At 49.8% G+C, this 14,282-nt stretch overlaps 5 protein-coding genes across 5 annotated transcripts; 3 read left to right on the top strand and 2 right to left on the bottom strand.

Annotated features, from left to right (window-relative positions):
- Positions 1-326: 326 nt before the first annotated feature.
- Aud_003290 (VIT1/CCC1 transporter family protein) lies at positions 327-1,292 on the top strand (the record flags this gene model as incomplete). The annotated part of the gene is made up of 2 exons (XM_043288243.1): positions 327-697; positions 758-1,292. The coding sequence occupies 2 exons, from the start codon at positions 327-329 to the stop codon at positions 1,290-1,292; spliced, it is 906 nt and encodes a 301-aa protein (XP_043144178.1).
- A 3,604-nt stretch (positions 1,293-4,896) lies between these two features.
- Positions 4,897-6,268, top strand: Aud_003289 (phosphatase PAP2 family protein; the record flags this gene model as incomplete). The annotated part of the gene is made up of 2 exons (XM_043288242.1): positions 4,897-5,318; positions 5,380-6,268. 2 exons carry the CDS (start codon positions 4,897-4,899, stop codon positions 6,266-6,268), a joined length of 1,311 nt encoding a protein of 436 aa, XP_043144177.1.
- Positions 6,269-7,679: 1,411 nt separating this feature from the next.
- Aud_003288 (phospholipid:diacylglycerol acyltransferase) lies at positions 7,680-9,699 on the bottom strand (the record flags this gene model as incomplete). The annotated part of the gene is made up of 3 exons (XM_043288241.1): positions 7,680-7,825; positions 7,894-9,301; positions 9,376-9,699. The coding sequence occupies 3 exons, from the start codon at positions 9,697-9,699 to the stop codon at positions 7,680-7,682; spliced, it is 1,878 nt and encodes a 625-aa protein (XP_043144176.1).
- Positions 9,700-10,117: 418 nt separating this feature from the next.
- On the top strand, positions 10,118-10,818 carry Aud_003287 (peptide alpha-N-acetyltransferase MAK3; the record flags this gene model as incomplete). Its single annotated transcript, XM_043288240.1, has 2 exons — positions 10,118-10,510; positions 10,588-10,818. The coding sequence occupies 2 exons, from the start codon at positions 10,118-10,120 to the stop codon at positions 10,816-10,818; spliced, it is 624 nt and encodes a 207-aa protein (XP_043144175.1).
- Positions 10,819-11,345: 527 nt separating this feature from the next.
- Aud_003286 (uncharacterized protein) lies at positions 11,346-13,844 on the bottom strand (the record flags this gene model as incomplete). Its single annotated transcript, XM_043288239.1, has 1 exon — positions 11,346-13,844. One exon carries the CDS (start codon positions 13,842-13,844, stop codon positions 11,346-11,348), a length of 2,499 nt encoding a protein of 832 aa, XP_043144174.1.
- Positions 13,845-14,282: the final 438 nt, after the last annotated feature.

The raw sequence follows: 14,282 nt of genomic DNA, 5'->3' as shown, positions 1-14,282 counted from the left end.
GACCTACCAAGTAATGAGGTTGAGAATTATCTCCACTAAGAGTGGTCCAGGATCTTGAGCCCTCCTTCTCTGAGGTCTAGATATTGTGCTTGTGATTCTTTGATTCGTTCAGAATTTTTCACACCCTGAAATTGCTTATTCACATTAGATTTAAAGAGTTGGGGCGGACACCTTCTGTTAAGTACTCTGCGATGAGCTCTCGGATATTGGATCTGGTCAAATTTCAAATCGTCACCTCATTTTGCCTGAAGACCTGTCTCGACTGCAACGTTGATCCTAAATCATTCGTCTTTTAGCGGGCCTCCACAGGAGAGAATCGACGAAATATGTCTTTCACTTCCATTAAAGGATTGCTCTCCAACTACTCGCCAGTCACGGAGTCGCCGGACATGGAAAAGGAATATCGTTACCCACTTCGAAATGGGTCCGAAGATCTGGAATCTGCCAGCGGGAGTGAAGCAATCAAGCCAGCTCGAAGGGAAGGCACAGAGAAGAAAGAGTCTAAAATCATTGATGGGCGGACAGTTTCGGATGCCATTATCGGTCTATCAGATGGCTTAACGGTTCCTTTTGCTCTCACTGCGGGATTGTCCGCTCTCGGAGATACGAAAGTGGTTGTCTTCGGCGGTCTGGCAGAGCTCATTGCTGGAGCTATCTCTATGGGACTGGGCGGATATTTAGGCGCAAAGAGTGAGGAGTGAGTGCTGAAGTGTCTATGCAGATTTTTTTAGATGCCTGGCTGATATTCCGCTCCCAGGGAATCCTACAGAGCTACCCTCAAAGAGACTCGAAACCAAGTGGTCGCGGACCCATCCGCTACAACAGAGACCATCTCCGAAATCTTTGCACCCTACGACCTCCCATCTGAACTCGTCTCACAACTCACCGATCACCTGTCTGCCTCTCCCATGCTCCCTTCATTTCTCATGAACTTCCACCACACGCTTCCTGAACCATCCGGCTCCCGTGCGCTCATCTGCGCTTTGACCATCGCGTTAGGCTACTTCATTGGGGGGTTCGTGCCGTTGCTTCCTTACTTCTTCGTCGGGCCGCACGACGCATTCATCGCGTTGCGCTGGTCCATCGCCACTATGGCTATAGCACTGTTTCTCTTCGGGTACGGCAAGACATGCTTCGTGAGCGGTTGGAAGGGCAGACAGAATATCCGACGAGGGTTCATTGGCGGCATGCAAATGGTCCTTGTGGGGGGTGTCGCAGCCGGGTCAGCAATGGGACTAGTCAAGGGGTTCCAATTGCTCGCTTCCTCCGGCGAGGGTCATGGCGAGCCATGAGGCTCCCCATTCTTCTGTTTTATTTTGCTTCAGGCGTCGGGTTGGACGGTAAAATAAGTTCGGTTCCGGTTGTAAATATTCACTTACGGCATCTGGTTATGACAGGCTCATGGTCCAGAATGTACAGTACACGAAATCAAGCAAGAGTGTACTTCACCTAGCATATCCAGCGGACGCCTTGTTGCGCAGATCAGATCCAATGTCGCCGGAAATCTCCTTGGCCATGAGCACATACTCCTTTACAGCCGACTGCGAGTCTCGCCTGAGCCATCCTACTCCTGGTGGGCGACATAGTCCTGAATGTTCCATACTAACGGTTACAGCCAGCATGCCAGGCTGTGACATTCCAGAAGCCTGAGAAGGCTTCTAAGTCTGTTCTCTACATTCCGCGCATGCGCTGGATGACATCATGCCACATCGAACTATTATCATCAAGGGGGCTGATGAGTCTCGAAGAGGTGGTGATTGTTGGTGATTGTGGCAGTGCGGATAGGTATGGAAGTTAAAGCGTGAAATTCCACGAGAATTCTCCAAAGATATTCTAAAGACTTACGCAACGCGTGTACTATATACAGAATTTGCTGATCAAGATAGATATCACGAGGTGTTTATGGATAAAACCAGTAAACATAATCAGACCCCTTAGAGAAGTAATGATATCCTGCGTTAAGATGAACAATTTGAGATGTTTGGTGAGTAATACACCCCTTCCAAGTGAGGGTCAAGTATCTGGTAATTAGCATGATAGATCCCATCTTAAAATCCCCAGAATGCAAGGTTGCGGTTCCTCCGTGTTTTGCCGTTCACAAGATATTGGAACGGACGATGCATGTGGCTATTGAAATGTGGTCATGATTGGGAGAATTGATACAATCAGATGATGGTACACCTAAGCCGTCAACCAAGTGATGTTGCCATAGTCATCTCTTTCGAGCCCAATAATTGGCTCGCAGGCCATTTCTTCGACATGATGCATTATGATGTAGTCAGTTCTTTTCATCCCCCATCCCGCATTGTTAACTTTGATCAGAAAGTACGAATACTCATCTAAAAAATGATGATTTTGTGGCTGTACCGAACTTCCTGGTAATTCCTTAATTCGGCCCAGATCCGCTGGATCGTGGCTCATCATGCTGGCCCAAGCTCCTTTCATCTCGGCGAATCCACTTCGCTCCAGGCAACCGCCAGATAATCAATCACTATTGAATGCTGAGCGAGTACGAAGGGAACTCTTGAATAGTTGCGGGTAATGTAAATATAGATTTGCAAGGCTCAGCTTTCAGAAGTAATCTCGTGTCTCTGTCAGTAGTACCAGGCATGCAGCAACCCAAATCCTGGGGCCAAATTGGACGACGCAGTTTTCTGAAATCAAGATAACACTTTGTTATGGGTTATTATTCAGGGCAGGTACCAAGCCCATACTCATCACTCATCACTTATCTACCATTTCAAGTCAAAAGAGACCAAACAACAAGAAAAAACTAGTACATAGGACCATGCATAAGTGTGGAGTTTCAGACATGGAATAAAATGAAAGGGCCTTTGTGCACATCACATCAAACATCCAGCTTCGGATGTAGAACTTTCAATCACACCTGCGGCTTGCCGGCATTTCCAACTTGGCGGCTGTAAATGTCTGTATTACGTATTGTAAGTATGTAAAATATGTAACCTGTCAGGTACGAAACCACGCTGTATTGTCCTCTTCCCTTTTTGGGAGAGAAATTCGTGTGCCCAATCCTCAGGTACCCCCGAATATGGGAGAAACTACTTTACTAGATCTCCTGCTGTCTAGAATTAGTGATCAATAGACTTGTGGATCGTTGTGGATCGTGGCCGAGTCCGAACAATCAATACTTATCCTGCGGATGGTCTCCTGCCGATATGAATAGTGCTTGTACAATTAGTAAGAATACGGAGACACCGTACTATGAAAAGACGAGGCTGGTCAAGCTGACTCTGGATAAGAAGCCATGAGGCAGTACTCTGCCAAATGTGGCTAAGTCCGAAGTTGATGTTGGTATCTGTTCATGCATGACATGATCAATGTGATTAAGAGGACCTCAGATTGCTATGCCGCGGCTACAGTAGGATGGATTGCTTGAAACTACTTTCTACGGCAGAAACGGCCCATCATAAAATCTCTTTTCGTTTTGTTTCCTGGTTTGGAAGATGAAATCTTCTCAGCGCTATTCCGATGCTTTTATTTTCCTCTCTCGGTTTCCCCGATCTCTGGGAGCTGTGTCTTGGGTACTGGTTGAAATATCTTACATTATTACGAAGTATAACCAAAGGATCCAGGGATGGTGGGCTCTTGGCGGCAAGGCTCGGCGATTTCTTTGGTCCGCCGCGGATGACTGTGTGACCGTTGTGGGTTAAGCGAAATTGAGCCTGAAGGTCCACAGCTTCCCATTGGTCTACAGCTTTTTCATAATGGATTCCAAATGCCAATCAGCCTCAAGGTTGAGACGATGATTGGATGATGCTTACAAGCTCAGAATTGAGCGTATCGCAGAAAAACTTTGGTACCTTACCATACCGTCTTACCTAATTTTTTTTTTTCGTCCCTTTTTTTTTTTTTGAGTGGTCTTCTTATTTGTCGGGTGGTTGAGATTTGTCACATCCTCTTGCTGGTCGGCGACAGAAATTCCGTTTCCTCCGAGGCTTCCGCTGCATCCGACCATAGGGCATGTCATGATACTATGGATGTATTTGTGTTTCACTCTCAATGGGTAGGAGTGGTCTGGTTGATATGATATATTCGCATTGCTTGTAGATTAGGTAGCTACTAATGCATACAGTAGATAGCAGACAAGCAAGATACCTAGGCCAGGTCATTCTCTCAACAGTATGTACTGGAATTTCCCGAACCAGTTAGGTTGTACCTGGATAGCTTTCATGGTAGCCTGAGGGAGGATGACAGTAACGGCATGTTACCAAAAACATACTGTGTATTACAGATACCAGTGAGTTGGCGCCGTACTCGTACCCGTCGTTGTCCGTGGCCCCATTGCCCTTCAATTACTTTGTACTGTTCTTGGGCTTAGACGAAAGGCAGGATGGGGCGCTACCTCGTCACAGCAAAATCCTCACCATCTCCCCGTTTCTCACGTTTTCACTTCCTACTTCTTTTAATTGCCCTGTCCTTGTTCTTTTTCATCGCCTCCTCCATAACAACTCTTCTCGTCCTTCCTCCGGCTCCGTGGCCAAATTGTCTTGTGCAGCGCCCCCTAGCGATTTAACCTCGTTCTCGTTGCCCTTGCCTGTCCGCCTTGCGTCAGTGAGACCCTTGCAACGTGACCTTCCCCAGAGTATCCTCGTTTGGCCGCTGGAGACCGGAGCTTGCACCCTCCTAAACCCCCTATTCGAAATCAATTCTCCGTTATATAGAGATTATCGGATTGAATCTCGGCTGTCGAAACCTTTCGTCTCTCGGTGATCCTCGCCCTTGGAGTCTCGTCACATTGACGCCTTGGAACCCCTGGCCGCCAGCTCCACATAGGAGCTCACACTTCATTCTTCCCCCGCTATAATTGCAGCATCCTCCATCTCCCTTTCGAGCTCCTGGATCATCGAGTCTGAAGGGATCAGACTCGCCGCAGCGATGAATACCACCCTTCCATCCTGGAAGGATCGGACGCAAAACCAGTTCGGCAAGCTCCAGATTCAAGTCCCATGGCGCTCCATACAACTTCTCGTGCCGCATCGTATGCGACGAAAGATTCGGTCAAAGCTTCGCAGTCGGATCTCGCCTACCTCTTCGATATCCTCGTTGCAGACATCGTTCTCGCCTGCAGACACTCTCAGATCGTTGCAAAGTCATCGATGGACACTCTATGACTTCCAGTATCTTTTGCTTCTGATCGTCGGTATATTCTCCCTGAGTGTTATGGAATCACCTGGACCACTGGCAAAGACCGCTGCGTTTACGCTACTCCTCATCTCTCTCCTTCTCCCGATTACGCGCCAATTCTTCTTGCCATTCCTTCCGATTGCCGGATGGCTTATATTTTTCTACGCTTGCCAGTAAGTTCACACTCTCTCTAGCAATTACAATATGTGATGAGTACTCATGTCTGTCTGAAAGGTTCATCCCTAGCGACTGGCGCCCTACAATCTGGGTTCGCGTGCTGCCCGCTCTGGAAAACATTCTTTACGGCGCCAACATCAGTAACATCCTTTCCGCTCACCAAAATGTGGTGCTTGACGTTTTGGCGTGGCTTCCCTACGGAATCTGCCATTATGGCGCGCCCTTTGTGTGCTCAGCGATCATGTTCGTCTTTGGTCCTCCCGGCACCGTCCCTCTTTTCGCTCGAACTTTTGGGTACATCAGCATGGCTGCAGTCACCATCCAGCTGTTTTTCCCCTGCTCTCCTCCGTGGTACGAAAATCTGTATGGCTTGGCTCCGGCTGATTACTCCATGCCGGGTAATCCTGCGGGCCTTGCTCGTATCGATGAGCTTTTTGGGATAGACCTGTACACCTCAGGCTTCAAACAATCTCCCGTCGTTTTCGGCGCATTCCCTTCCCTACATGCTGCCGATTCGACTCTTGCAGCTCTGTTCATGAGCCAAGTTTTCCCACGGTTGAAGCCCTTGTTCGTCATCTATACCCTCTGGATGTGGTGGGCTACAATGTATCTCTCGCACCACTACGCTGTCGATCTCGTTGGTGGTGGCCTCTTGGCAACTATCGCATTCTACTTTGCCAAAACGCGGTTCATGCCTCGCGTCCAGAATGATAAGATGTTCCGCTGGGACTACGATTATGTTGAGTACGGCGATTCCGCACCCGACTATGGGTACGGTTCAGCCAGCTTCGAAGGAGAGTTCAACCTCGATAGCGATGAGTGGACCGTTGGTTCTTCGTCATCCATCTCGTCCGGCTCCCTCAGCCCAGTTGACGACCACTACTCTTGGGAGGGCGAGACTCTAACCTCTCCTGCTACCGACATCGAGTCTGGAAGGCATTTCTGATTCGGCTCGACCAGCCTTGACACGTACTCCACTGTGCACGTGTGATTGCATTGACTAATGAGACGGCGTTTTCAAACAAATTTTTACGACATGCTTGGTTTATCGCATTGAGCTGATTTCGACACATATATATGTTTAATACGGTTTTGGGACACTCCGGGATTAATGACGGTTGCTTCATCCCGTTATGGGGTGGATTGGCCTGGTTGTGCCCAATTTTTTTTTTCTACCTGGCTTTCGATTGTACATGCATTTTTTTCACGAGACCAGTCGGCCCGCCATGATCTTGAGCCTCAATTTGAGCTCGAATCTTCCTGGGGGCTCCAACGATAATTCTTAATGCTCGTTCCGAGGGTGCCACATCGGACATTCGCTTGTACAAGTTTTGCAGAACGAACATTTCCACCGATTCCAACTCAAGTCATTCGCTACTACTTTCAACTGGTCGAGGCACCTTGCTTCTTTTCTTCAGCTCGGCCAGGTGCATAAATACTTTACATTCGTGTCGATCGCTCACATTTTACGGCGCCTGGAATTTGGGGTTTTTGATTTCATTGGGAGGGATAAACAAGACGGGCTGGGCGCCTTTCGCACGCACTACACTCGCTTAGAAGGGTTCTGATGCTTTTAATGATTTTTGCATCGGCATATAGAAAGGGGTCCTCCAGGTTCATTACTGTGGTCCTTTCTCAACCCCACATTCGCTTGATTTTGACAGTGGGCACCCCGCGGAGCTGCGTCTCTGCCGATTATTTGGCATCAACCGGAATCGGGGAGTTCAAGAGGACTGAGCTTGCTCACGGTGACTGTCGGGGTAGAAGGTGTTCATACAGAACATCTCTCCCATCCTCCTGTACCATCTCGATTCTGAGGCTGCTGGATGCAACACACCTCGCTGCACGTTTCGATTTCCTAATACAACCTAATCATTCTTGGTTTTCTTCGCTCTGGCTCGCCGCCGCCATTTATCATGGCGTGTCGGCTCGAATCTGAAGTGAGCTTTCCTCCTTCTCTGGCTTCCTAGCCCTAGCCGTTTCCTGTGCACAGCGAGGTGTGTTGGATGATCGATCCATAGCATTATCATTATTTGTAATCCGGTAGCGTTATGATTTATGAAGAACAGTGATGTACATTATTATGCGGTGGTCATTTTTTTTTCTCGTGTACACAATTTTAACCTAATCTGCCGAGAGGTATCGTGAACAAGCCAGTCATAGGACACATTAGTTTATTTGTAGAGAGACAGTCCTATATACGATCTGAGCCTAGGTTTCCTGTGAAAGTGATTAAATATCTTTATTGGTATATGTGCAGCGAGACCGGTAAAGTACAAGCACGTAGTTTGTCGAGAGCCACCAATGGCAGAGAGCGAGTATTACAATGATATTAACGGTCTAAAGATGATGAGTCATTATTCTTCTTCGTATATCTTGACGCGGTCGGCGTATTCCTTGATTCTGGAGACAAAGGTCTCCTCGATAAGGTCTCCTTGTCCTCCTGCCACGCGGAGAATAAGCTCATTCAGCGATGCGCGCCCTAGAATATCGACGTGATCACCTAATCCATCGTCAGTCAGTAACCCACGGAAACCTTGGTTGAATGGAGCGGAAGAGGAAGATACCTACCTGTATTCGGACCACCGCGGGGTGAGAATCGGTCTGGCTCGTGCGGCATCTCGAAGACCTTGATCTTCACACCCGCGGGGTTATACCGTTTGATGTGCCACCCCTTGGCACACATGTATCCTGTGCTGAGCAGGTTAACCGTGCCATCGCCCTCACCCATGAGGACGCCGCGATCTACCCCGTCTGGAGTGGTCACGGTGGTGTCGATGCTGACGTTGAGGTTGACGAGGGGATCGCGTTCTTCTTGGTAGAAGTAGCTGCGCTCGGTCGGCTTGCCTACACCGTAGAAACAGTAGATCTTCATGTCCGGGGCGAGAGGCAGCCGTGTCTCGAGCGGGTTGAGCCATGTACGCGGATCGTTCTCGTTCGCCTCAACCTCCTTGGTTGTATGCGCGACGCCGTGCGAATAGCTATTCAGCACCTGGTTGCGGTACCAATCCTCACTTTGGTCGAGCAGGTAGGTCAGGCTTTCCGCCGTGGTGAGGTTCTTGCGGGTCCAGCTCGAGTTGGTTTCGCGGAAGTTGAGCAGGTTGCCGAAGGTCGTGACTTGGCCAGGTTGATCGTCCGGTGCCCAGGTAGAATTGCCCCAGACTGCTTCGCCGCCCTTGGGGAGCATGCTGGATATACCCGGCATGGCGCGGAAGATCTCCGCACGCTCTTCCTTGGACAGAAATTTTTCCAGGCCGTACACAGCGAAGGCGTTAAGCTGAGCGGTGTCGCGCATTTCGCCCGACAACACTGCTGTCAGCCCCTTGACGGCGCCTAGCATGCACCCGCTAATGTTGACCCAGTTGGCGACGTGCTTATTGACCCAGTCGCGGCCTCCCTTGCCGTGATCTGGATGTTCGACCCATTTGAAAAAGTAGAGAGCCACCTGGGACCCCATACTGTGCGACGCTAGAGTCACCTTCTCCCCTTTCACCAGCACAGCCGTCTCGATGTACGACTTGAGACGACTGAAGTACTGGTCGCGGAGTTCCAGGTTTAAATATGATAACCGCCAATCATATGCAGCCGTAAACGCATTGGTTGGGTCGTATCCAATTGTCGCCAGATTCTCAAGGATCTTATTCCAGATCCAGTAGCCCGTGATAAAGAAATCGGTCGCATCGAATCCTTGGGCTGCGCGTAGCTTGATCCCTGGAGGATCCAATCCAGTCTCTCTATCCAGCATGATGTGATTCTTCCATTCTGCCTTATCCAAGACCAGGGCACGCATCATGCTCCAACTGCCCCAGAGTCTCCGACGAAAGTACTGCCGGGAGGCCGGGCCCGTGCCCCAGCTCTCCAAACCTGTTGAGATGACACCAGGGATCATAACGATCGGATGCTTAGCCTCGATACCTTGCGCCTGAAGCTGGAGACCGACGGAGAAGGGATCATAGCTGACTGCCTCGCGCTCATGTTGCTGTACAGATTCCAACGGAAGCCGATAAGCATGGAGGGATAACAACTAGCAATGGTATCAAGGTTCCAACATACCGTGAACTCTCGCGCATCCCTTACAATGCCTTGAGGAATCACATCCATCAATGTGTCCAGGTTCAGGTCCATCAATGATTCGAGACTAATCACATCCTGCTGGTTGGCGAAAAACAAGGCAACAAAGATGCCGAAAATGCCTCCGAGCGCGAAGATGAGCCCATTGCGCCGTTTGCTCTTCGGCCGGGAGAAGAACGATCCGGATTGCGGGTTTTCTTGAACGACAACTATCTTAGTATCTGCCGACGACTTGCCTTTGTCGTCGCGAGACTTGTCCGTAGTCTGCTGGACGTCGTCGTCCTTCGTCAGACGACGGCGGAGCATGTGGGCGACCGCCAGGAACTGCTCTTAGTCAAACAAAATGCTGCAATTGATGTAGGAGCTAACTCGGACTGAAAGAATACCTTGAAGACAATAGCTCCTAGGTTCCAGAGAATTGAATGACACGAGGAATATAGATAGAAAGAGTGAAAATTAAAAGCTAAAAAAAGAGGTACCCAAGAGCAGCGACGGGCATCGGAATCACATGGGAAGCAGGAACCTGGACGTCATGCGAGAAAAGCGGATTCCTTCAAAGAAGTCTTCTCAGCCCACCAACGTCCATCATTCGACACAGGACAATCACAAGCTACTCACATCCGTCCTTTTACCGGTTCATCCAACAGTCTACTGAAAACAAGCTCTACCCTCAAGTTCATCGCCCACAACAACTCACCCACCTGCTCCCCTCGATGACACCGTAATGAGCCAGGATGTCTCTTCACCCGCAGAGCCCACAGCTGCTGCTGCTCCTTCAGACCTCCGCTACGTGCGCTACGATGGCTCCCGCGAGAATGAATACGTCTCCGCAATGAGACAGCTTATTTCCAAAGATCTCTCGGAACCGTACAGCATCTACGTCTACCGCTACTTCCTCTATCAATGGGGGGATCTGTGCTTCATGGCCATGGACGATACAAAGGAGAAAGACTACATGGTAGGCGTGGTGGTTTCGAAACTCGAACCGCACCGTGGCGGTCCGCTGAGGGGGTATATTGCCATGCTGGCTGTGCGGGAGGAGTACCGCGGGCGAGGGATAGCGACCAAGTTGGTGCGGATGGCAATTGATGCGATGATAGAGCGAGATGCCGATGAGGTAGGTTTACCTGCGACGCAACTTGCAGCAGGAGGAAGTCGGAAGAAGATTGACTGACGGCGTTCTCTCTTGCACAGATTGTACTAGAGACGGAGATTACAAACACTGCTGCCATCAAGCTGTATGAGCGCCTGGGCTTTCTACGGAGCAAACGCCTGCATCGGTATTACTTGAATGGCAATTCGGCCTACCGGCTGGTGTTATACCTTAAAGAAGGGGTAGGGTCCATCCGAACGAGCATGGATCCGTACGGAGCTCCAATTCCTCCTCCTGCCCCGGCTCTGCTGCATGAGAACGGCCGTGGGTGAGTTTTGCCAGCGGAACTGATGACAACGCCTGTCCTAACATATTGATGCATTTACGACACATTGGATGATATAGATGATTATGCCTTACCAAATTGAACATGCAAATTCCACAACTGAAGTGCTGTATTGCTAGATGCCAACCTCTGGCTGACTTGCGTGGCCCCCACCGATCTGTGATCCTCTCGGGCTCTATCGATTCATATCTCTATACACACTATATACATTCCTGAAGTCGGGGGTGGAGGGGTGATATCTATTTACATGTAATGTACAAAAGAGGCAGCTGAAGGCTGATAAAACCCAACCAGTATCCAACCACGCACCTTACACCCATGACTATGCCAATTATCAGCAGTATGCAAGAATCCGCTCAACATGATATACACTTGGTGGGCTCCATAACCACCTAATAAGATATACAACGTGCAGGCTCAAATGATGTAAAAAAATATGCCAAAAAAAATGTGGACTCCGGTGGGAAATGCGCATGAAACGTCAGGGTAATAGTGGACAAAAAAAAAAATGCATTATGCAGGGGTGGCGAAGAGATCCGCCTTGCGCACAGGTATGTGGATGGAATTCTGCATGACCCATTGCGTTGGTCTTGGGATGCCCTTCCATCCACGATCCATCACGGCGGCGGCCTCCAGCATGATGGGAAAAGGCACAGACGGCTGGTATCGAGGCCCAATCTCGATATCACGCTTCACAAGCGCTGAAGCGAGACTAAGTTGCTTCGCACGTTCTTCCCCGCCTGGCTTATAACCGGACGCAAGATAAGCCACCGGGTTGTCGAGATGTTCGTCCGGCACATTGTCCAGAATAGCATCGTTGAAGGGATAAACGGACTGATCAAAATCAACACCAACAATGACATTGCCGGCACTAGTGCTCCAAACATTATCAATCGCGTCTCCTTTGTTCCGGGGCACATTCCGTGCCAGCGAGGTCAGAACGGACTGCTTCATCTTGTATGTCACCTGTCTGTGCATGCAAGCATACCGCCATAGCACCCGACAGATATTGTAATTTCTGCCTTTGAATGCAATTAGAAAAAGCATCTCCCACCCTTTTTTGTCCAATTGCGTCTCGGGGTGATCCAGACAACGAAACATGTATCGAATAGCGCACTGGATATCAGAGCGAAACAAGGGCAATATTGAGTTGACAGTGGCGCTGTCGAGCGCAAAGCCTTGCTGCTCGCATATTTCAAGCAACCGGTCAACTGCATCGTAGTCTCTCAATCGCACGGTGACACTTAACATCTGATTGATCAGGGTCGGGGAAAACCAGTTGGCCCCGTATGTATCGATAATCAAGTTAAAGAAAGCGTTGACACTTTTACCGTTTTGTAAATGCGCCAAGAATGTATCTTGTATCGTTAAATGCAATGCTGTCCGCATCGCGCCAGAGTCCGACAAGTAACCCTTCTGCAGCATAAAATTGACAAGACTTGCTTTCGCATTGGGGGAGACGAGACAATCAAGGAAAGCGAGCCAAGTGTAGGGGTTCGGTCGAATGTGCATTCGCGACATGGAGGTGAGGAAACCACGAAAGACCTGGATGTCCTGTCTCTTGGCCGCGGATTTCAGAAGCATATTAAACGTGTCAACTGTCGCGACATGTTCTGCCCTGATGAAAACCGCGCGAGCATCGTCCAAGATTTCATTGTCGAACAGATATGACAGTGCTCTATTCAATGCTGCAGTCGAAAAATACTCGCGGTTTGAGTCATTTTGGAAAAGAGAGACAAGCGCAGCAGCCACTCGCTCACGGTGATGAGTACCCGGTTTCCCTCTAATGACTTTTGAGGATGGCCGAGATCTGGTCAGTTCCTCCACATGTTCAGCGAACTCCCTGACACTCGATATTTTGGCAGACAAATCGAGAAGCGTGTCCAGTGGCGCAGGTTGCTTGAACGCCTGGTAAAAGTCCCAGACACCTCGGACAATTGGAACCGGAAGATTCTTGCGTCGTATGGCCTCGATGGAGGGGTAAACCGGAACGGGGGGCTTCCTTATGTCGACTAGAGGATCACCCTGTTCCTGTAGCGTTCGCGCCCGCATGATGTGCTCCCCGACCAATTCCACACTCCGCTTCGAACCTGACAAAATAACCTTCCTATGCTGCCCTTCGCTCTCTAGAGGGTGCAACACATGAACACGACACCCGTTGCGAACCGGCACATACCAGACATTCTCCTTCATCGCCATGTCCGTGATGCCCGCCATGAGCGCTACTGTTTCCTCCGGTAAAAGGAGCTCCTTTTGCACCGGCCCCTTCTTGGGCCACAGCCGAGACTCCTGTTGCATCTCTTCCAAAAAGTCTCCCACTCTGGTCCACCGACCCCATTTATCTCGTGGCCCATGGTCCCTGCCCATCCGCGAAAGATAAAGCCTATATCTCAATTTTTTCCGATCCCTAATCGACAAGCTCTCCATGACTCCGATGGCTTTGTCCTTGGCCGGGAAGTTCGTCATTGACGTTTGCGTGTTCGTGAAGATGTTGAACGGCCTCCGGTCCTCTCTTGTGGCGTTCGGTGACTTTTCGCCCGGTGTTTCCGATGCATACAGCGATGTTGACGACTCGTGGTCCGCACGGGGGCCCGTTTCGCTCGGTACAGTGTCATGGCTTTCACCTTTGTTGCCGGTGCTTTCTATTCCCTGTGGTTGCGTAGGCCCTATACTCCGTGTATGCTCAACATTTTTACGCCCCGGTAGTGAGCCAGCTGGCTCGGCAAGACCGGTCTCGACAGCGGAGTGAGTGGATATCCATCGCCGTGTGAGAATTCCGAAGGACGATTTCCGGCGACGAGATGACTCTCGGAGGACGGGACGAACTGAGCACAGCGGATCCTTTCCGGAGGGAGTATAATTTATTGACGGTATTAATATTTCTTTTCGCAAGGTCGACGTAAACCAGCGAGGGTAGAGAAAAAGTAAGGGTTCTTCGGGGCCAGCGGCGACGTTGTCCAAGACGGCGGATAGACCACGTCTTCTCAGACACGGATGACCGCGCGAGAACATATGGTAGGACACAAACGGATTCCCAGAGGCATGTGAGGTTGATTCGTCAAGAGAATGTGTCTATGTCGTGTTGCATGCGCACGCTGGTAGAAACTCGACTGGAGGTCAAGCTTGGTCTGGAGTTCAGGAAAATTGTCTGCGGTGCCAGAACGGCAGGCGGTGGGGTTCTGACCGCTCAAGCTTCCTCCAGGCGCAGCATCGGAAGCATTGCGGAATAAACGAATCTCAGCTAACCCATCGATGATGTCGAATTGAATTATTTAGGCCTTATAACTAGAAAGGCGTCTGGCAAAATTTTTTGCACAGCATTTTATTATTTAACGCTTGTACTGGGGGTACTAGACGCTAGAAGCAACAGGAAAAAAAGGTATCCAACGCTCAACAAACTCAACACAACCCTCGACATGCTGTCAGTTACAGCAAGCTAGCTGCCTCTCC

This window comes from Aspergillus udagawae (assembly GCF_001078395.1).
Source record: "Aspergillus udagawae IFM 46973 DNA, scaffold_2, whole genome shotgun sequence".
Classification (NCBI taxonomy): domain Eukaryota; kingdom Fungi; phylum Ascomycota; class Eurotiomycetes; order Eurotiales; family Aspergillaceae; genus Aspergillus; species Aspergillus udagawae.
Note: the sequence above shows the minus strand (reverse complement) of the source record. Positions and strands in the feature narration are given on the sequence as shown.